Source organism: Haliotis rufescens, unplaced genomic scaffold (assembly GCF_023055435.1).
Source record: "Haliotis rufescens isolate VD_foot unplaced genomic scaffold, xgHalRufe1.0.p SCAF_16, whole genome shotgun sequence".
NCBI classification, from domain to species: domain Eukaryota; kingdom Metazoa; phylum Mollusca; class Gastropoda; order Lepetellida; family Haliotidae; genus Haliotis; species Haliotis rufescens.
Window position 1 is genome coordinate 12184946 of NW_025963846.1, and position 24455 is coordinate 12209400.

At 40.2% G+C, this 24455-nt stretch overlaps 1 protein-coding gene across 1 annotated transcript; it reads left to right on the forward strand.

Annotated features, from left to right (window-relative positions):
* The first annotated feature begins 538 nt into the window (after positions 1-538).
* Positions 539-11362, forward strand: LOC125380921. Its single transcript, XM_048396682.1, has 4 exons — positions 539-647; positions 2882-2981; positions 8377-8540; positions 10739-11362. Exons 1-4 carry the CDS (start codon positions 587-589, stop codon positions 10747-10749), a joined length of 336 nt encoding a protein of 111 aa, XP_048252639.1. The 5' UTR covers positions 539-586; the 3' UTR covers positions 10750-11362.
* Positions 11363-24455: the final 13093 nt, after the last annotated feature.

Here is a 24455-nt window from a genome sequence, read left to right on the forward strand (position 1 = left end):
GTATGTCCGGGGTAGAATAGGTCTTCAGCAACCCATGCTTGTCGTAAATGGCGACTAACGGGATCGAGTGGTCAGGCTCGCTGACTTGGTTGATGCATGTCATCGAATCCCAATTGCGGAGATCGATCACTGGAGCTCCTTCATATTTTAAAAAAGTAATTTGTTGCCATCAAAATATAATATGTTATAGATATATGTTATATAATATATAATAGACTAAGCTTTAGTCTAATATGGTGCTTCCTAACGACAAAAAGCAGGCAAACACGGGAAACTCTTCGGATCCTGGCACAACTAAGGGATGTAGCTCTGTATTACGAATTGCGGTTAAGGCCAATCAGCTCCCGAAACCCCAGAGTATCATTTTGAAGTAATGAGATTATAACTTCGCAACATCACATCAAATACTTCCAAAGACGCACAATCAAATGCTACTCTGCTCAGCAGAACATTAAACGCCCACGATACACGTTCAACTTCCTGCATGTCATCAATAGCGGTTCATGTCACAACGTGTTCATCAATACATATTCGATAATATCAACTGCAACATTTACATTTGTGTGAACCAATTGTAACGACAGGGATGGCGGCCCGCCTGTGTACATCGATGTTACTCTTAATGTACATCCTTGATCTAATGTCAAGTAAGTTCGCGTTTCAATCCTGACTTAGTCTATGATATGTATAGTGTGCACCTTTGCCATTCAGTGAAACTGAGTTGAAGGCTACATAAGCATCGAGTCTCCCTCCAGGTCATTGTAACCTCCGGGGTAGAACAGGTCTTCAGCAACCCATGCTTGCGGTAAAAGGCGACTATGCTTGTCGTAAAAGGCGACTAACGGGATCGGGTGGTCAGGCTCGCTGACTTGGTTGATGCATGTCATCGATCGGCGTTAAACACCAAACCAACCAACAATCAACGATTGTAACCATTTGTGAAATAAGTATATGTGACTTATATGTCTACACACATCGCGTACATTTCCCTACCTGTTCGTCAGGCAATACGATGACATAATAATGAATAATATATACTGTATAATTGTACAGAAAACTGATTACCTTAGTCCTGAATACACGTTTGACAGGTGGAGTCTACCGATGCCTACAGTGCTAATAAATACATATTTGTACTAGTGCACTCAATTAAAACCCTTAATCTTGGTAGCCCTCCTAGGTCTGGTGGACAAATGTCTAACATTTATAATATTCATTTAATATTATGACGCTTAACACTAAAGGATGTTTGATTTTTTTTCCGGCACCATGGACCATCTGGGCTGGTCTTTTCCAACCAGTATCTCTATGCATATATGGGTTATTAATCGAGCTTGGGTCTATGCAACATTGTAACATAAAAGTAGGTATGTTCCCTGATCTGATTGGTTAAAAAGTGTTGTCGAATGAGCATAACATCGCTGAATTTTTGGGGTCTCATCACCGTGTATGTTTACATTAATTAATGGAACTATTTTTGAAATCATCAACATGGAAATTAACCCTGACTTCCACATCGGAGATTTCGATGAAATATTGAGTGAATGGGGCGACGAGACATTTTCTGAGATAATTCAAGAATTTGAAGGTAAATGAAATTTACCTTTTTCCATTAATTACAAAATCATAATCATAATTAATGTAATTTTCTTGGGCTTGGCCAAAGGAAAAAACAAAACAAAAAATTTTTTAACAGAGTAAAAAACATTTATTGCAACTCTATAATAGTTATTTTGTTCTTATTATAACCCACAACAGCTGTTGAAGCTGAAAACCGTTCCATGTTTAGTCAATCGGAACGACGGCTTGGTTTACATCAACAACCTTCCCGTACAATGGCGATAGCTTTGTCGGGCTTAAAACGAGATCAATACCAGTTATTCGATGCATGCATGTATGTGAAGTGAAGTATATATATTCTGCAAAAAGAACAATCGTTACAAGAAAGAATAAGCCTTCAATTAAGAATTGACTTTCACTTTGTGTGAGTTCATTGGAGTATGAACTTTCATAGAGTGAGGGCCAAACTGTATGGACGTCGGAGCTTGCTGTCGGTCAATTTCTAAATATACACACCGCATAGTTCAGTGTTAGTGAGAAGTACGTAAAGGCATGCGTATGTAACTTGACAATGCTTCTGAGAACATGATAACCGACAGTAAACTACGGAACTGAAAGGTACCACTAATTTTAGTTCGTTATAACCGTAGTTCATTATCAGAGTACAGTAAAGTACGGTTATAACGAACTCAAAGGGACAACTAAATTTAGTTCGTTATAACCGTAGTTCGTTATAAGCATATATACAGCATATCTAAAGCAAATAGTCGGGACCAAAAAGTAAGTTTGTTATATCCGTCAGTTCGTTATAAGCGTGTTCGTTATAACCGTAGTTTACTGTATATCTATATTTGTACAGCAAATGCCCCGGTCCAAAATAACAGTACGTTATGTCCACCAGTTCGTTATAAGCGTGTTCGTTGTAAACGTAGTTTTCTGTAGTTGTGTTTATAAAAGGCATACAAGTTTGGAGTCGGTCATAAAGAAAACGTTTACTACCGTGTTTATGGAACATGGTCTATCAGATACTCGTGAAGTACATATTAATGCCGCGTTTTCTCATTCGTATTTAACAGTCCAGAACTGTGAAACCGGAATCTGCAATGGCGTTAATATGTACGTCAAAGCAAAAAGGGTGGGATGATGTGTACAGTGAGTGAGTGAGCATGGTTTAAACATTGTACCTATGTGGGGAATCGAACCCGGGTCTTCGTCGTGACGAGCGAAACGCTTTAACCACTAGGCTACCCGACCACCCCTGATATGAAACTACGTATCATTTAGGTCAATATGGCTATGACGTTAAACTTGTTTGTTTCAGTGGTTCTTGCAGAGACATGTGGACCAGAGAAGGAGCAGTGTAAGCATGGCTGCTGTGTGTTTTACACAAGGTGTTGTACTGAGCTTGAATGGCGACTATGGTAAGAAGGCATGCAATATAATCCCCAAACGCAAGTATCTAATATAATCATATTGTAACATATTTCGATTCTGTAGGCTGGGGGCACTTGCGCCATGAACAGTGTTCCTTTTGTCCAAGACACCCCTTTGAACCAATGTATTCATGGCCTCGTCCAAGACACCCCTTTGACCCAATGCGTTCATGGCCTCGTCCAAGACACCCCTTTGACCCAATGCGTTCATGGCCTCGTCCAAGACACCCCTTTGAACCAATGTATTCATGGCCTCGTCCAAGACACCCCTTTGACCCAATGCGTTCATGGCCTCGTCCAAGACACCCCTTTGACCCAATGCGTTCATGGCCTCGTCCAAGACACCCCTTTGACCCAATGCGTTCATGGCCTCGTCCAAGACACCCCTTTGAACCAATGTATTCATGGCCTCGTCCAAGACACCCCTTTGACCGAAGGTACACATGGCCTCGTCCAAGACACCCCTTTGACCCAAGGTATACATGGCCTCGTCCAAGACACCCCTTTGACCCAAAGTATACATGGCCTCACTGTTGAAGCGTTCGCTTGCCCCACCTAAGACTCAGGTTAGATTGCCCATATGGCTACAGTGCGTGAAGCCCATTTCTGGTGTTGGTAAAAGCGGCATAGAACCAGACACTCGGGGTATGTCAACATCCACGTCACCGAATCTGACCACCCGATCCAATTATTCGCCTGGAAAGATATAGACCGGCAGCCCAGAGCACTTTGGTCAAACGAACAAGGTACCAATATCCGAACACAGGAACATTTACTGTGTAACCCAACATATTCATATATGGATGTCTGCCGGGGAGCCCCTGCTGTGTGTGGCCCCTGGCCCCCCAAAAGAAGGGGCCATTCAAGGGCTGGATCAAACATTGGAGGTACCACATGAAAGTAAGTGTAAATGAACTGGTACATCTCACAGAGTACAGAATGGGCCACGCCAGACAAATCTTCCTCTGCAAAAGGCCTGCCAGACACCCCCAAAGAGGGTCCCAAAATTTGGGCTAGGTTAAACATTGGAGGTACCACATGAAATCAACATAAAATGAACTATTTCACTCTTCTAAGAATAAAAATCCCATTGCCAGACAAATCGTCTGCTGCATAAGGTCCGCCAGACACCCCCAAATGTTGACCCTTAATGCACTCAGTGGACACTCTGGTAAAATTTGACCAGAGTATACATTCAAAGTACCAGATGAAAGTAAGTTTAGATCAACAGGTACATGATACTGAGTACAACACGGCCCATACCTGACAAATTGTCCTCTGCATAAGGTCCGCCAGACCCCCCAGAGAGGGTCCCAAAATTTGGGCTGGGTTAAACATTGGAGGTACCACATGAAACCAACATAAAATGAACATTTGCACTCTACTTATTGCACAATACCCATTGCCAGACAAATCATCTTCTGCATAAGGCCCGCCAGACACCCACAAAAAGCTGACCCTTCAGGTATACACGGGTAAAATTGGTCTGGAATATATATCGATTGTACCACATTAAGGTACGTTTGAATGAACAGGTTCATATCACAGAGTACAGAATGGGCCACACCAGACAAATCTTCCTCTGCATAAGGCTTAAACATTGGAGGTATCACATGGAACCAACATAAAATGAACTATTACACTCTACTTATTACAAAATACCCATTGCCAGACAAATCCTCTCCTGCATAAGGCCCGCTAGACAGACCCTCACCCCACCCCACACAGTTGACCCTCTGTAATCCCAGTGTGCATAATGAAACATTGGACATCAACTCTGAGAGTCAACAGATGGTCAAATTTATGTTTTGTTCTTAAAGATGAAGGATTTTATTGAGATTAAAATCACGTTTTTATAAAATCAGGTCTCTGAATACTAGTATTGATATCATAGATTAGGCCTATCTTTGAAATGTAATAAAAAAAGGCATGAATCTGATTCTTGTGAATATATATCTGATCAGCTATGAAGTCCTCAAAGCCTGCTGTAGCCTGATAGCTTGGCTATGGATTCCTACAAACCAAAACATGCTTAGGTAGTCCTCAAAACCTGCTATAAGAATGGTAAATGACAGTCCCTAATACCATCTGGAAATCTTTTGGTGATAATTGTGTTTAAAACCTATAATCTCCGTTTATTTAGCAAGTTTTATCATCTAAAAAGCTGAATTCCGGCCAAATATTTCCATATTTATCAATTTTACATAGACGTCCTCTCTTCCTTGACGAGATACTATTGCGTCAGAAAAATCAAGTCAAACTAATGCAATGTAAATGATTGGTTGCATAGTTCTCGCTCGATCGTAGGTCTACCTTGTCGCACAAATTTTAAAATGGCTTGAAAGTTCACAAATACGTTCGTACGAGTAAGCTTCAAAAGAGGAGCGCAAATTAATAAGGTAAGGGTTTTAGAAAACGCTCTTTCTTTTTATCGTGGCGAGAAGATTTCTTTCAAAAAGGTTCAAGTCAGATCTCCTTTGTATTGACATTCCTGCAGGTTATGTGTCATCAATCATTGTTTTGTCCATGCAGCATCCATTGATACAATGAGCTAGTCTAATCTCGATATCTCGATAGGCCTAGCCTTTGATATAAGTCTAATGATACCATTGCATTGGGTTAGACTTGATCTCGTCAACGAAGAACAGACGTCTATGTTAAATTGATAAATATGGAGATATATTTGGCCTGAATTCAGATTTTTAGATGATAAAACTTGCTAAATAAATGGAGATCATAGGTTATTAAACACAATTATCACCCCGAATCTTCAGATTATCATCCTAAAACATTTCCAAGTGGCATTAGGGGCTATCATTATCCATTCAGCAACACTCAACAACAAAAGTGTATAGTGTATTTTTCAAAGAAGTAAACTTTGGTGCTCATTATTGTAGTACATGTATGGAATCAAGTCACAAAAACGCAAATGCTACAGAAAAGCATACATTCCATGCAAATGTTGACTTTTATGCAAGCCCCATGCATTTCGTGTGCGTAAACGGGATTCCATATGCATTGTTTAGCATCGTGCTGACAACAACCATTCAGAAAAACAAAAAAATTACCCAATTATTCAACATTATGAAATGCCACGCTTGTCCGAAAACGAGCGTCTGCGAGCCATTTGTGTGCTTGAAGAAGGATCGAGTCAACGTGATGTTGCAAGACAATTTAACGTCCACGGAAACACCATTTGGTGTTTATGGCAACGTTGGCAACAGACGAATGCAGTCAGAGACCATCCTCGGAGTGGCAGGCCACGCGTAACCAATAATCGACAAGACAACTGGATTCGAACAACACACCTACGAAATCGATTCTATCCAGCAACAGTGACTGCAAGAAGCATCCCTGCCCTTCGACGATTATCTTCACAAACCGTACGTCTCCGCCTCAGATGTGCAGGGATTGTCTTCATTGTGTCATGGAAGAAGATCGGTTCTGGGGCGGCAGCGTTTTGGTATCGGGTGGGATTACAGCAAGACAGAGGACCCGTTTGATAGTGGTAGAGGTAAATCTCAATGGACAGCGCTACCGCGACGAGATCATCGGACCTGTTGTTCTACCGTTTTTGAGTCGTCATGGCGCCTTCGACATCAACCACGTGTTCCACAGACACTCCAGGAACTTCGAAACATGCTCCAGCAGATATGGACAGATATCCCACAGAACTTTGTGCGACGCCTGGTCCATTCCATGAGACGAAGATGTGTTGCTTGCATCGCAACCAGAGGCGGACACACACGCTATTGATTTGTAAATTGACATTTTGGCATGTTCATGGTTTTTTTAATGAAATCACGCATTTTCCGAAGTCAGTATGACAAATTAAAACCATTTGAACACTTACAGGAGTCTTTTCTCTGTTGCAAGCCGAAATTGTTTCAGATTTGGTAAAAACTTAACTTTGCATTAAATCTTATTCAATGTCACAGGAACTTTTGTTGTTCAGTATATAAAAATTATGGCACATAGCATCATATGCCTATCTGGCTTGTAGGAATCCATAGCCAAGCTATCAGGCTATAGCAGGCTTTGAGGACTTCATAGCTGATCAGATATATATTCACAAGATTCAGATTCATGCCATTTTCATTACATTTCAACGATAGGCCTAATCTATGATATCAGTACTAGTATTCAGAGACCTGATTTTATAAAAACGTGATTTTAATCTCAATAAAATCCTTCCATCTTTAAGAACAAAACATAAATTTGACCATCTGTTGACTCTCAGAGTTGATGTCCAATGTTTCATTATGCACACTGGGATTACAGAGGGTCAACTGTGTGGGGTGGGGTGAGGGTCTGTCTAGCGGGCCTTATGCAGGAGAGGATTTGTCTGGCAATGGGTATTTTGTAATAAGTAGAGTGTAATAGTTCATTTTATGTTGGTTCCATGTGATACCTCCAATGTTTAAGCCTTATGCAGAGGAAGATTTGTCTGGTGTGGCCCATTCTGTACTCTGTGATATGAACCTGTTCATTCAAACGTACCTTAATGTGGTACAATCGATATATATTCCAGACCAATTTTACCCGTGTATACCTGAAGGGTCAGCTTTTTGTGGGTGTCTGGCGGGCCTTATGCAGAAGATGATTTGTCTGGCAATGGGTATTGTGCAATAAGTAGAGTGCAATTGTTCATTTTATGTTGGTTTCATGTGGTACCTCCAATGTTTAACCCAGCCCAAATTTTGGGACCCTCTCTGGGGGGTCTGGCGGACCTTATGCAGAGGACAATTTGTCAGGTATGGGCCGTGTTGTACTCAGTAACATGTACCTGTTGATCTAAACTTACTTTCATCTGGTACTTTGAATGTATACTCTGGTCAAATTTTGCCAGTGTCCACTGAGTGCATTAAGGGTCAACATTTGGGGGTGTCTGGCGGGCCTTATGCAGCAGACGATTTGTCTGGCAATGGGATTTTTATTCTTAGAAGAGTGAAATAGTTCATTTTATGTTGATTTCATGTGGTACCTCCAATGTTTAACCTAGCCCAAATTTTGGGACCCTCTTTGGGGGTGTCTGGCAGGCCTTTTGCAGAGGAAGATTTGTCTGGCGTGGCCCATTCTGTACTCTGTGAGATGTACCAGTTCATTTACACTTACTTTCATGTGGTACCTCCAATGTTTGATCCAGCCCTTGAATGGCCCCTTCTTTTGGGGGGCCAGGGGCCACACGCAGCAGGGGCTCCCCGGCAGACATCCATATATGAATATGTTGGGTTACACAGTAAATGTTCCTGTGTTCGAATTGGTACCTTGTTCGTTTGACCAAAGTGCTCTGGGCTGCCGGTCTAATAACCACATGATGCCGGGTAGTTCATCTAACCAGGAATCTTAACGGGAAGCATAACACGTTTTCTTTCTATTTCAGGATTCATGGTATTATCCCGCTTGGCGTGTTGGGTGTAGTCGTTGTAATTTTACTTGTCTGCGTCATAATGGCTTTCATAACACCTGCTCCACATGGACAATTTCGGGCGTTTGCCAGATTCGTTAAAGAGGGTCCTCCACAACCGAAACATACAGGGACCAAAGGTTTGCATACGTTCGCTATAATGGGTAGCTGGGTGGAATCCTATTTACATTTAGATAATTATACTCTGCCAAAAGAAACCCCAAACAACGCAAATGTGATTTTTAGATATATATTTTAAAAATCATAGAAGTAATCAACAGATGGTAATCGATGGTAAAATTGGCACACATTGGTGTTATTGAACCAGGTTCCATATGGCACACATGGAACTGTAGATCGTTAAGTCGAATGCCACCTGATCTCAATTTCTTGCATGGCCACAATAAGAGTACAAAAACGGACTGGCATCGTCGTCCAATGGAAGCAATCAGATCCCGATTTGTGGTCCACTCTGCCTGCAGTGCTTGTGTCACCTCTTGGAGGTTCTGTGGTTGTTGCATGTGATTCCTGAAAAGGGCTGTTGCCGTGTTTGGTCGGGCGTTGTCTTGTTTGAACTGACGATCGCTTGTTACATAACGGGACGGACGTGTGGCCGAAGAATCTCACCCGTGTTACGGTGTGCCGTTAAATTCCCCAGAACTTGCACCAAGTCTGTTCTATCAGTGTAGGAGATGGCTGCCCACATTATCACACTACTACCACCAAATATGTCCACTTCCTGTATGCATTTTCGTGCATAACGTTCCCTGCAACGCCTGTAAACACGAGATGTTAAAATGACACCTCGAAGTGGTCGTCTGAAAAACCCAACGTTTTTTTATAACCCAACAAAGTGATGTTGCACGTGCACGTCATGCTGGTGTGTTTCTTTTTACCAAATTTCTGCAGTACTCTATTCTTTCCACAGAAATCAATCTCAATCATTGAAGAAATGACCAGTTCATTTTTTGTATTAATTTGGTATGGATTTCGGGAACACTCCCTCAGATATTAACGATTTTACTTCTCTTGCGTTTCTTTTTTGCAGAGTATATATACCTCATCAATATTTAATACTTTACTCGTAAAGTTATTGTATATGCTGCATTTATATATACTACACACGCTTATTAAGATGTGTGTGTAAGCGCGTGTTTTATTAGGTGATCGGTTGCATTGATAAATTTGTGATAATAAAATGCAATCCTCGTTTTCCAAAAAGCTGGGGCGGTCGGGTAGCCTAGTGGTTAAAGCGTTCGCTCGTCACGCCGAAGACCCGGGTTCGATTCCCGACGTGGGTACAATGTGTGAAGCCCATTTCTGGTGTCCCCCGCCGTGATATTGCTGGAATATTGCTAAAAGCGGCTTAAAACCATACTCACTCACTCACTCACTCCAAAAAGCTTGTTATACGCGTGTGTCCATTTGATACCAGTCTGGAGTGAGTGAGTGAGTGAGTATGGTTTTACTCCGCTTTTAGCAATATTCCAGCAATATCACGGCGGGATACCAGTCTGGAAGACGTCTAACAATTGCTTGTGTGTCATGAGTATAATTATACTTTTACATGGTGTGACGCTTCCTACCTCAGTACAACCACTTCCAGTTATATTCGACCCGTGAAAATCGGGGTTAGAACAGGTCTTCAGCAACCAATGCTTGCCGTAAAAGACGACTTATGCTTTTTGGTCAGGCTCGCTGACTTGGTTGATGCATGTCATCGATCCCAATTGCGTGGATCGATGCTCATGATGTCAATCACTGGATTGTCTGGCCGAGATTCGATTATTTACAGACGGCCGTCATATAGCTGGAATATTGCTGAGTGACGTTAAACAACAAACAAACAAGTGATTGAACAGTATGGTTCATGAACCTTCCAGAACGCCATATTTCGAATCTGTTATCAATGTAAATTTTACATCGCATCGGCAATATTTCAGCCATACCGCGATGAGAAGAAGGTATTCATTGTAAAATATCTGTCGGCAAAGGACAGTAAAACAGTAAAGCATACCATGTGGAATAAAACAAACCAGATCCAAATTATGCTAATCAATTAAACCAGCCTATATACTATCAGTAGCCAAAGCTAGGCCACCTTTCTGGGAATGGCTTATCTGAGAGTTTTGAAAATTTTGGCGATACTGATTATGTCCAAAGATCCCTTAAAAGATATTGTCGCTCAGGTTTTACACAAACAAAAAAATATTAAAGGGGATAACCTGAAAAAAGTTTTGTGGGGACAAAATAATTGGAAGAAAGAAGTTGTATGGCTTGAAGCATTTAGAGAATAAATATTCTGTCTGTAACAATTTACCTTTGTCATTTATTTCAGATTATTGGTAGCAACCATCGCTATTACAGATGACAGTCTGCCGCCTACACGTGCTGTATATATCCATCCCTCAGACCACCTAATGTTTTCTAGAGCATCACAGTTAGATGAAGGATTTCCCTGTATCATGAGCCTGAGTATCATAAACAATTGTTAGTAACTCACTCACTCATAGCACCCGTGAAGATCCGGGTTATATGGGTTGCTGAAGACCTATTCTACCCGGATCTTCACAGGTCGATTGGTAGTATGAGCAACGATCCATACCCGCGGGGTACGATGCCACACAAATCATCCGACTCAGATCACCCGATCCATGAAGTCGCCTCGTAAGACAAGCACAGGCTGCTTGGGACGATTTTTTAACCCAGAATGACTACTGCACTACAAGACCCGTGAAGATCTGGGCTAGAATACGTATCCCAATTGCAGGATCGATGCTTATGATGTCAATCACTGGATTGTCTGGTCTAGAGGATTATTTACAGACCGCCGTCATACGGATGGAATACAGCTGAGTGCGGCGTTAAACAACAAACAAACAAACAAACTGCAATGCAAGCACAGCCAATTCCTACCCGAAATCTTGAATAAAGTTTTATGTCTCTTAGTAAATTGCATTATCGGTTCTGCATCCTATCTCACAGTAGTTAGATACCATTTGGTAATCTAGCTACCTGTTTTACACCAGAACATACATGTATCTCTGTTCTTTTCTTATTTATACTGAAAAACAATACGAACTGCAGCGTTTACACGTTTCTTCAGAGAAATCGTGCATTATAATTTCGGATAGTATTATACAAATTTGTTATAAAATGATTTTCGTTCTTGTTATTTTTCAGTTAAAGTTAAATAAACGAGCATATCTTCAGGAAATATATGCACAGTTTAACGCAAGGAGCAACCACTTGGTGGTTTGATATTATAAATGGACTTTATCATTATGTACAGATTAAAATAAAAAAATGCAGCAAAGAGGGTTTGGGTGATCCTGGCACAGTCAGGCTGGTTAGGCTCATCATCAGCTCAGGGCTCTTGCCCCCTCTACACGCAGCCCAGACAGCGAATGGGACTTCTCCCAGGAAGCGCTGCCTAGTCAAACCCACCAAGAACTTTTCGGAGAATGTGAGGTATTATTATTATTATTTGTTTTGAAAAAGGGGCGGTCGGGTAGCCTAGTGGTTAAAGCGTTCGTTCGTCACGCCGAAGACCCGGGTTCGATTCCCGACATGGGTTCAATGTGTGAACCCCTTTTCTGGTGTCCCCCGCCGCGATATCGCTGGATTATTGCTATAAGCGTAAAACCATACTCAACGTTTTATAAAATGATATAATTGATAAGGAAGAGGATCTGTGGATGTCATCATCTTTATTATGAGGAACACAACGTTTCAGAGTATATACTTACTCCTCCATCAGGTCTATATATATACTCCAAAACGTTGTGTTCCTCAAAATGAAAAAGTTGACATCCAAAAATACTCTTCCTCATGTGCATCACTTCAAATCAGATGACCCGTGAAGATCCGGGGTAGAATAGGTCTTCAGCAACCCATGCTTGCCGAAAGGCGACTATGCTTGTCGTAAGAGGCGACTAACGGGATCGGGTGGTCAGGCTCGCTGACTTGGTTGATGCATGCCAGTAGCCGTTGCATTTAGTTTGTCAGAATAAAACGTAACTCGTGTAAAACCTATGTTATGGTTAACTATATGAGACGTTCATACAACTAAATGTCAACCATACTGGACATAATTACAACAAAACGATAACATCGCGAAGAAAAGAAACTTTTATCAATTAGTCAACATTCAATACATTTCTGGTGATACGATTTCATACCATCTCTACTGCTTTCTAAACAGACAATATGAGGAGACTGACATTGAGGGAACGTGTCAAGACAAGCCATACTGCTTGACGTCAGTGAGTGAGGTAATTGTTTTTCATCGCATCGACAATATTGTAGCCATTTCGCGACGAGAACAAGTTAATATTTGGCTTGAGGTCTCCTCCAGACAGTAGACAATACATAAAAAGAACCATGTATCAAGCTGCGTATTTATAATAACAGCTGTTAAGCAAACACTATTGAAGTAAAATCGTTTACAAAAATTAACCGGTAAGATAGCGATCAATATTTATTAAACACTATTTACATGTACTCTAAGAACATCAACATATATAGTTTATCATACAGCAAGGAGTTAAAAACACTCTAGAGTAATTTAAAAGCTAAAAATAATTATATTTATCGCTAATAGAAAAAATAATGATGTTTATCTTTAATAGAACTATTCTAATCATGGCTGCTCTATCATTGATCGGAAACTAATTTTCAATGTAGCCTCTCAAAAGAATAATATCTCTCAAAAAGATAAGTGAACGGAAGGTTAAAGACCGATAGAACAAAACTTCAGGGGAAGTGTACAAATGATGGCTAAATTTGTTACATAGTAATTGCATCACATATCAATAGGTATAATCTAATAACATTTGCTCAAGGTACAGGAACACGAGAAATATATGTAACTAAAAAAGGTGTATCTAACCAAAATCATTCAACATGATTCCAAATCATTCAACATAATTCCAAATCATTCAACATGATTCCAAATTATTCAACATGATTTCAAAATATTCAACATGATTCCAGTTTATTCAACATGATTCCAAATCATTCAACATGATTCCAAATTATTCAACATGATTTCAAATTATTCAACATGATTCCAAATCATTCAACATGATTCCAATTTATTCAACATGATTCCAAATCATTCAACATGATTGCAAGTTATTCAACATGATTTTAAATCATTCAACATGATTCCAAACCATTCACATGCTGAATTCCAACAGACCGAAGATTTCAGTTTAGTTGATTGTTATGTAGGTGATTGTTGTCCTGTCGTCCTCTAAAAGGTATTAAGCATTGCAATAATGGAGCAAGCCCAGCGTTTGCTTTATGTATCTTCCAGGTAACAATATGCCTGTGTATTTTAATTTTATGTACAACTATTACAAGCCAGCGTGTAACAATATTTCCACGTTAACGTCTTTTTGTAAACTTCAATATCGGTTGGTCTTGATTATTTACAAATACACAACTTCATCGCAAGAGAACAAGCAGTCTCGAACACTCTCTGAAACAGATTCCACTGGGCGCAAATGTCCCAAAAGCGATGAAACCAAATACATGGATCACAGAAAAACAGTGATGACACCAGGTGTTCGCGAGAAGGTTAAGCATGTCTTGCTCTGCCGGTAGCACCACCACTCACACAATACGCTTGAAAAGTCAGTGTTTGCACTCCTTCCATACGACGGCGGTCTATAAACAACCTGGGCCCACTTGCACAAAGCGATCTTAGTGCTACAACTACCATAAGCCTATGTTAAAGCATGGGAGTTACGATCATCTTAGCGCTAAGATGGCTTTGTGCAAGTGGGCCCTGGCGCCTTGACCACACCACCAACTGACGTGATAGGAATTGTTTAAACCATTTTCTATTTGAATTACTCATTACGGCAATAGAAAACTGTCTCACAACTCAATTCCTGGCATAGATTCAATCTTTAGAAAATACAAAACATCAAGGCAAGAGAATAACCAGTCTTGATTATCCGCCGAAACAGATTCCATTTGGGAAAAGGGCAAAATAGCTGTGAAAATTATATGAATGGACCACTGAAAGGCAGTGACAGCACCAGTCAGTATTATTACCATGTTAATCCCCATAGCGCATATTTAGACCTGGAAGAAACCACTGTTTGGGAGGTGTGAGCCAAAATATTTCAGCCTACAGCTAGTATCATTATTTCAACAAACCGTATGCATATAACGTATGTGGTTTCAGAAACATCACTACCAATCTACGTGCGGCAGGTCAAGTGAAATTGGGTTGAACGTCCCGTTCAAGATTATTGCACTTACATAGCGACATGCATGTTCGTGTGTGTGGTTGCTTGTATTAATCAGGACTGCTACCTTTTATATAGTGCTAGCCTACTGATATACCATGCCGCGACATGAATGCCCCACTCAGACACGGTGTCCAAGGTAATTTTAATACGTTATAGTCAGTAATTGTTGCGTAATCGGAAGGTAGCAATTCGTGTACCTTCATCTGAACTACGGTTTTGTCCTTCGTACTTCGGTCCTGACCGTCTAATTATACCGTAGTTCCATCGGTAATCACAAAGGATGTTCTTAGTTCAACAACTTTTATTCACACTTTGTGTTGCCGGTCAACCCACTCTTTTTGTCACTTAAATACGAGACTTCGGCCGCAAAGCTTCAATCTCAGTCGAAATGCTGGTGCCTAAGTTTGGTTTCTGGTTCGAAAGATCGCGACAACAAGCCGAGAGCGGAGCACCAGTCTCCCCAGCCGCTCTCTGGATTTGGGGCCTTTAATTTTTTTTCCCCCTTTGTTTTTTAAACCGGTACCTACGTCACAGCTCTACTCATTTTTCCATCTATCATTGGTCAACCACCTTTCCCCCCTACATTAGATCATTCTAACCTACCCGTGATTCATATCACAATCCTTATTAGATCTTTTGTAATACGAACAAATATTTCCCCAAATACCATATACCGTATTCGACGTAATAAGCGCTCAGGGCGCGCTCAAAATAAGAAATCAGGGGCTCTTATTTGAATATTATTTTAGTGAAAAAAACTGAGTTGAAAGATAAATTTCGTGGTTTATGCTGACAGCCTAAAATGTTTATGTACAACAGACATATTTTTCAAGAATTCAATTGCCCATAATTAAGGGTGCATATAACCCATGAGTGCGTATTATACGCGAATAAATAAGCCTTGTGTACCTCGATCAATCGGAAGGGGTGCTAATTGGGACTGTTCACTGGCCAATATATTAGCAAATATCGTCGTAGGCGCTTATTAGAGTGGGGCGCTTATTACGTCGAATACGGTATGTGTATGTGGTCAGTCTCAGCTACTATTATACCTACGCTATTTCTGATTGTATTTCCCTTCTGATGTTATTACTATCGTCCTGCTCTGGTATACAACATTCCTCGATTGTTTATCTAACCTACCGGCTTTTTGCCCTTGTGTGTCAGTGGCCAAGTGTATTTATTAGTACTTAAGGCTGTAACTCTCTTCACATGGTCATTAACTACAAACTTTGTTCATTCTTTGTTTTTCCAACGCGTAGTTTTCCCTTATACCTTTGTTTCACTGCTTTGATTTCCCCCTAATTGTCTAACTATATGTTACCCCTTGTGTCTTACTGCGTTGATAATTACTTTAATTTTATGCCCATAATACGACCCCCGTTCTGACGAAGAGTGTGTCCCCACACTCTAAGATGGTGCCAACTCCTGTTATAATTTCTGGTATACATTCCCTCTTATTTCTATGACATTGATTTAACTTCCCTTTAATTATCTAAATACATATTACACTTTCATGCCTATAATAACAGTAAAATGCCTCCGAGCCGACCAGTCCTTTGTTTTAGCCCCTAAATGCCGAGCTCCAAGCAAGGTAACAACAAGTACCATCTTTTAACGTTGACGCGGCTGGGGATCGAAAAACCGACCTTCCGCTCTCAGGGCAGACGCTCTAGCACTAGACCCGTGAAGATCCAGCCTTCAGCAACTCATGCTTGTCACAAGAGGCGACTAACGGGATCGGGTGGTCAGGCTCGCTGACTTGGTTGATGCATGTCATCGCGTACCAATTGCGTAGATCGATGCTCAGGATGTCAATCACTGGATTGTCTGGTCCAGACTCGATTATTTACAAACCGCCGTCATACACCTGGAATATTGTTGAGTGGAGCGTGACACAATACAACCTAAAAAACCTCTACCACTACCACGGATCCGGAGGCGGCGTGGCAGGAATAGAGGCGTTACTGGCCTGTTTATCCAGTGTGGCACAACTCGGATGATTATGTTACAAATGTGGTAAATGTTACAAGCTGTGTCAACAAATAAGCCGCCATGAAGGCATATTCCAACAGAGGAATATTCCAACAACAAGCAACACAAACACTCTCCATCATCGGAACAACAAGCGCCAGCCTGTTACATATGATATTCGCAGAGAAAGTATTTACAATAATGGCAGGTTGTATCCATCTGACCCTCAATGTCCAGAGCCAGGCAGTCCTGTCCAGATGTCTCCCCGTTTGGTTGACCTGGTTTCCAGTCAATGAACGGCATGGGCCTGGCAGTCCCTTCATCCCAGTAGGCCCACTCTCCTGTGCTGGGGTTCCGATCTCCTCGGATATAAGCTGTAATGTTGGAAAATTATAGCTATTAACATAGTGCATGCTATAGTAGTATATTGAATTCATATCTCGACAACAAGAGAAGTAACAATAGTAGAAAAGGTCTTCAGCAACCCATGCTTGTCGTAAAAGGCGACTATGCTGGTCGTAAGAGGCGACTAACGGGATCGGGTGGTCAGGCTCGCTGTATCCCAAATGCATGGATCGATGCTCATGATATCAATCACTGGATTGGCTGGTCCAGACTCGATTATTTACAGACCGCCGTCATATAGCTGGCATATTGCTGAGTGCGGCGTAAAACAAGAAACCAACCAACCAAGAAGTAACAATAAGTTTGGTTTGTTTGTTTGTATTTTAACGCCGCACTCAGCAATATTCCAGCTATATTACGGTGGTCTGTAAATAATCAAGCCTGGACCAGACAATCCAGTGATTTACATTATGAGCATCGATCCACGTACTTGGGATCGATGTCATACATCAACCAAGTCAGCGAGCCTGACCACCCGATCCCGTTAGTCGCCTTTAAGGACAAGCATGGGTTGCTGAAGACCTATTCTACCCCGGATCTTCACGGGTCTAACAATAAGTAGAAATGAGAGAGAAACCACAAGTTCAGTACACTCACCACGTGTATCTAATGTAACAATTATAAGTGCTTATTCTTGCACATTTCGCTAATTATTTTTGCGACTATATTAAATGTGTACAAAAGTAGTAGTTAATAGCAAATGTATTTGATCCAAATAAGATAATGTCATAATTACTGAAATCGCCAGCTGGAACCAGAAGCTTGAAGAAGTCCTGCTTTTCCTCTGTATCAATCTTCAGAAGATCAGAGCCTCCTTCCTGTGCACATACATCCTTGTCGGCGTCGTGGATGGAGTAGAAGCGTTTGTAACAGACGTTGAGACTTAGTTCATAAGTGAAACCTCTTCCAATCGGACAAACTCGATAACCTACAGGAGGTAAGGATTTATTTTCATTGAAGGATCATTTTCTATCGTGAAATTAAATAAATGTAGACAATATGATACCATACAATATGCACCATCAAGGGCTAGGGTACCATGCAGGAAGCAGAAGTACCATAAGTCCCCATGACCCCTAGTATTGGGCCTAACTATGGTTTATTTGATCTTTATCCCATTTTCATAATATATTGTTCTGAACAGGCATTTTGAATGGTTACATGCCAGTTTTAAATCTATATAGGGGTAATCTAGTTCCCATACCGTCCTTTGCCTCTAGGTTTTATAGTCTATATATATTGTATTATAAATAATTTGATTTAATCACGATATGGCGGAAATATTTTCTGAGGTGACTATAAATCTTAACTCACTCACACTGAAAGTAAAGATAATATACTACATTATCGGCTTTTTAAAGCCAAATACATAGAGGATATTTCACGTGTCTCGTGAAATATAATGTTTCTCTCATCTCATGACGGGGGGAAAAGAGAGACATTTGATAGTTGACTCGACACATGGACTATCCTATTTATCATATACTTGTTGTGTAGTTGTCTACAGGAAAAATGTTTTTTTTCATTATGAATGTGAAACCGTAAAACGTAAATTTCCCTACCTAACACGCAGGGACATTTCACCACCCCTTGTACTTGCGACGTAAAGAGTAGTTAAAATCTTAAATATAAACAAAAGTAATTGGAAAACATTAACACTGTGGAATCCAATCTTGATGAGGTGTTTAATAATCATCATGCCGATGAAATAACGAATACCTTTCAAGGTATTGACACATCCGTCAGTTCGGTGAAGGATATTTTACAAAATATATACATCGTAAATGAAAAGATTCCAACGTGACCTCTGAAATGAATGATAAGAATGACAATGTGAACTTACCAGGTCCTGGCAAAGATATGATGGTTCCATTGCAACCAGGACCCCTCTTAAAGTTGTATATTAACAACTCCAAATTAGCCGTAGCCGAGGGTTCCGCCTCAATAAATCCCTGGTATAAATAACACATAAGTATAATGGTGGTGAAGGCTATGGCTCCACATGTCGCCTCCCGCATACATTCGTTGGTACAGTCAAGTACACTGTCCACTTTCATAACCGCCATGTAATTGGTAGGGAGGTCACTCGTCGCCACGAGCTCAAACATCATCCTAGTAGTACCCATGTTAAACGTGTAGTGTCAATTCCTCGGATGTTTATGATTAAAAAAACCCTTGTACTTTTGACACAGCCCAAACGTCAATAGAACGCATTCCAACTAATTCTTGTATTTCTACGCATGTAAGAAGGTAGCAAATTGATCGATGACATTTCAACTGACTGATTACATCACATGGCAACTCGTAAGTGGGTTTTATAATTCAAAGTTCAGAATATACAGCTTTGTGTGTCGTTGGCACATTGATCCTAACTCATACCGAATGACAAACGCATCATTCTGACCTCGGCAACTTTCAGCCATACGTTTGTAGTCACAATATTTAATTGACCAATTTTTACCAATTAATTCGTACCGAGGCTATATAAATTATTCCATTTTGCACATATGAAAGTTTTGATGATATTGTCATACCATGTCTGCATAGATAATGACTAATTGCCAATGATCAAATAAGCAGCTCAGTTGCTTGAAAAAAATAGAAGATAAATCTTGGAAAATCCTTTTTAACTCCTAAACGGAGCGAATGAATTATATCGGGATTATCCGTAGTCACCTAGTTTCGATAATATTGAAACGATGTAAATTACAGAGACACGTCAGTGAAATAAGCCTATTGTTAAGATGACGTACCTTTATCAAACTAACTTTGTAAGTGTTATGTTATTACACATTATCGATATTTATTAATTGTTAGGATGGATTTAGCAGGAGAGAGAGAGAAAGAAGAGAGAGAGAGAGAGAGAGAGAGAGAGAGAGAGAGAGAGAGAGAGAGAGAGAGAGAGTGAGTTGGGTTTAACGCCGCTTTTAACAGTATTCCAGTTATATCACGGCGTGTCAGCTTGATGTTGGAGGAAAGCCCGAAGTGATGCAGGTCTCAGACGTTTACCACTTCGGTGAAACCCACGAGCCCGGGTATGGTGCTGACAAACCTAGAAACATAATCGGGGCGGATCCTGATTCGAACAATCATAGGTTCCGGGTGTGCTGCTCAAGGGACGAAACTCTGCATAGCGAATGCAGCGCCATAGTCCTGGCCCGTTCCCCCGTAGCAAAAACATATATCGATTAAAAACTTATCCGTTTGTAAAAAAATCTTCTTACATTACATGAAGATTGTAATAAAAATCACACCTCTTTCTCCAATGAAAAAAATTATATAACGTCGTTATCACTAAACAGAAATCAAAATAAATGTATTAGAACACATGGTAGTTCATAAATCTAACCACTTGAAGTATACCAACTAATTCCTTCAAATTATAGACATGTTTAGAAGATAAAAATGTATTTGAAGTCATTCACATAATTAAGTTTCTATATAATTGTGCTTCAAATAGCAAAAGATTCTGTCTCTATCTGATTTATATGAATACAATATAAATATAAATAAATAAACTCATAATTCATAACTCACAGTTCGTACTTGAATGTTGTACTGAATGGAACTAGAACGATGATATTCTTGTAACCAATACGATGAGTAATAATCGATAGTTATACACTGTATTTCATTGGTGAATTGCAAAAACGTTTCACCATTTTGCAACTTGCAACTGACCAAAATAATATGGAATGAATAAACGTGGCATTTTCAGTAAATTTTACAGTTTGAAAGCAACAGCCTGTGAAAAGAGTTTCATCGGTAGGTCCAGTCACGTATACAGAATGTTTAACCTTATCTCTAGCACAAAACTAAACAGAGGTTTATTCAATATAGAGATAATAAGACCATACCATTATACACTCACTAATATAAGTTACAGTTTCGCCCATTTTAACGTTCTAAGGAGGTTTAAAGTCGATGCAAAGTGCACGAAACGGTTCATTCAATATAGAGATAATAAGACCATACCATTATACACTCACTAATATAAGTTACAGTTTCGCCCATTTTAACGTTCTAAGGAGGTTTAAAGTCGATGCAAAGTGCACGAAACGGTTTATTCAATATAGAGATAATAAGACCATACCGTTATATACTCAGCAATATAAGTTACAGTTTCGCCCATTTTAACGTTTTAAGGAGGTTTAAAGTCGATGCAAAGTGCACGAAATTGCGTACCCAAATACAACCGCGCTCGTCAAACATATTTTTATGTCAGAAACATGCAGTTTGTGGAGAACTGATCCCACAGAGATCCATCAAGCAAAAATCAAACATTTATTTACAGTTCGCGGTTGTATACAAGGAACTACTTAACACTGGTTCAACGTGCACAAAACCACTGAGTATCCGGCAACGTTGTTCACAAATATATATTGTATATATTATGTTATATTATATATTTATAGCTTACTAACAACATACGACCCGTGAAGATCCGGGGTAGAATAGGTCTTCAGCAACCCATGCTTGCCGTAAAAGGCGACTATGCTTGTCGTAAGAGGCGACTAACGGGATCGGGTGGTCAGGCTCGCTGACTTGGTTGATGCATGTCATCGTATCCCAATTGCGTGGAACGATGCTCATGACATCAATCACTGGATTGTCTGTCCCAGACTCGATTATTATTACCGCCGTCATATAGCTGGAATATTGCTGAGTGTGGCGTCAACAAACAAACAAACAAACAAACAACATACACAACTGCAATACGTCATGTTATCAGCGTAAGAAACACGTGAAGCTGTTGCTGTAAACTGGTATAATTTCCAAATGACTTCCATGAAAAAAAACAACACAAACATGTAATCACATTAGTATGACCTAAAGAGAATTATTTCGTACTTATTGATTAATAACATCTCATGCTGTTCCCATCCCAACACCCGATTCACCAGCAATGATTGCTGTAGATGACTCGGGTGAGATTCAAATTACACGTGCGCCATGCAAAGTGCATTTATGTAACATCACAAGGGTTAACAAGTACGCCCCACTGATGTTTGGATTTCGAATATGTTAACGTTAGTGAGTTAGGTCTCCGGAAGAAATCGATGCGTTTGAATTATACAAACATTCAATCTTTTGATAATAGAAATGACTCATATGCGTCGATCTTCTGTTAATAATGGTGGTGTTTCCTTAAACAGAATTTTGTCGACGTCGATTTTTCACTTGGAACTAAGTGCATAATTAAATGGCAAAAGAGCATGGTAAAGCTTCAGTAAGAATATAATGAGGGGGCTTATATATATGATGCTCTGATGACCCAAATGAAGTTGTAGTAGGACATGGTTCACATGTAGTAGGACATGGTTCACATGTAGTAGGACATGGTTCACATGTAGTAGGACATGGTTCACATGTAGTAGGACATGGTTCACAGCGACAATGCTTGTCGTAAGAGGCGACTAACGGGATCGAGTGGTCAGGCTTGAAAGAATACAAATTACTTCACGGCAATTACAATGGGAATAAACAATTGAGTTCTAGAATAGTATTCAATGACAATATAAATTATAATATGAAGGCAGTGGTCAGTAATAAATACACAAATACAGTGTACATCCGGGGTAGAATAGGTCTTCAGCAACCGGTGCTTGTCGTAAAAGGAGACTAATTCTGTCGTAAGAAGCGATTAACGGGATCGGGTGGTCAGACTCGCTGACTTGGTTGGTGCATGTCATCCTATCCCAATTGCGTTGATCGATGCACATAATGTCAATCACTGGCTTGTCTGGTCCAGACTCGATTATTTACAGACCGCCGTCATATAGCTGGAATATTGCTAAACAACATCGTGGATCGATGCTCATGACGTCAATCACTAGAATGTCATGAATGTCTGGTCCAGACTCGATTATTTACAGACCGTCGTCATATAGCTGGAATATTGCTGAGGGCGGCGTTAAACAACAAACAAAGCCAAGTAAAATTATATATGTACTTGAACATGATAGGATGACTAGCTGAGGTCTGGATATATACGTACCCTACATTTGTGTACGAATTCCGATAGTATTAAATTACTTGAATCCAAACCTGAAAGTAGAAGTGATTGAGCTCGTCATTTTACCCACTTAATATATGATCTTCTCCTCACTCTGGTCACAGAATGTAACACAATCATGTGCTGACAGGGTTGACGCAAGCTCCCCGAAGACACTAGTCCTGTCTTGATTCAGTGTTTAACGCTTGAGTAGCACATGCTTTGCACAGGTTTGCACATATTTGTCCCATAAGCAAAATGTCAGTAAAAGATTTACATCCTAGACATTTTAACAACAGATGCTAGTTTTACTTGGAATTGGTGATTAACATAGGCTATGTTCCATAATATATTGGTAGTTAATTCTGGATAGATAAGGGAGTAGTCAAACAGTTCAGGTATTGTAGTCAGGGCAAATTGTATGGTTTTCGTAAGATGACAGCGTCTGTTACTGTTTTACTCCAAAGGTATTTGTCAATGGATTCTCCACATGTTACATAGGTTTTCAAACATCGTTTGTACTTGTGAATAATGTCAAACAGCTTTGAGACAAAGTCGTTTGGTGCGCTTTTTAATCCTGCAAAATATTTACCAAGTTTCCATGGGAATATTTTGTTTGATATGCATTGTGTTTCTTGTCTCCATATTTGCCCGGCAACAACAGTTTACATTTATCAGTGTATGTCTGGACTGACCATAGTCCAAGTGTGTCTATAGTAGTTGCACCTAGGTAAACCTTGTATACGTCTAGCAAAAGCTCTGTGGACTCGTTCCAGATTAGTGTAGTCTCATTTCGAGAGGTTGAGAAACAGAGCACCTGGAAGTGTTGCATGTTTCCATATTTTAGTGCTTGCAATAGGATTGAGACAATTTATGTGAAGGTCAGAAGCAAATCTTTATAGAAAGTTGACAGCTGTGGAAGCTTTTTCCCATGCTGACTTAGCTCGGCATGTGGAGCTTGCATTTGGTGTGAACAAAACTACTGCATATTTTGTTTACAATAGTTTGTTCAAGTTTGAATATTGAATTTAAGCGTATGTATTAGGTATCAGGTATTATGTATTGTGTCTCCTCCAGATATGATGTATTGTGTCTCCTCCAGGTACTATGTATTGTGTTTCCTCCAGATATGATGTATTGTGTCTCCCCCAGATACTATGTATTGTGTCTCCCCCAGATACTATGTATTGTGTCTCCCCCAGATGTGATGTATTGTGTCTCCCCCAGATACTATGTATTGTGTCTCCCCCAGATATTATGTATTGTGTCTCCCCCAGATACTATGTATTGTGTCTCCCCCAGATACTATGTATTGTGTCTCCCCCAGATACTATGTATTGTGTCTCCCCCAGATACTATGTATTGTGTCTCCTCCAGATACTATGTATTGTGTCTCCCCCAGATACTATGTATTG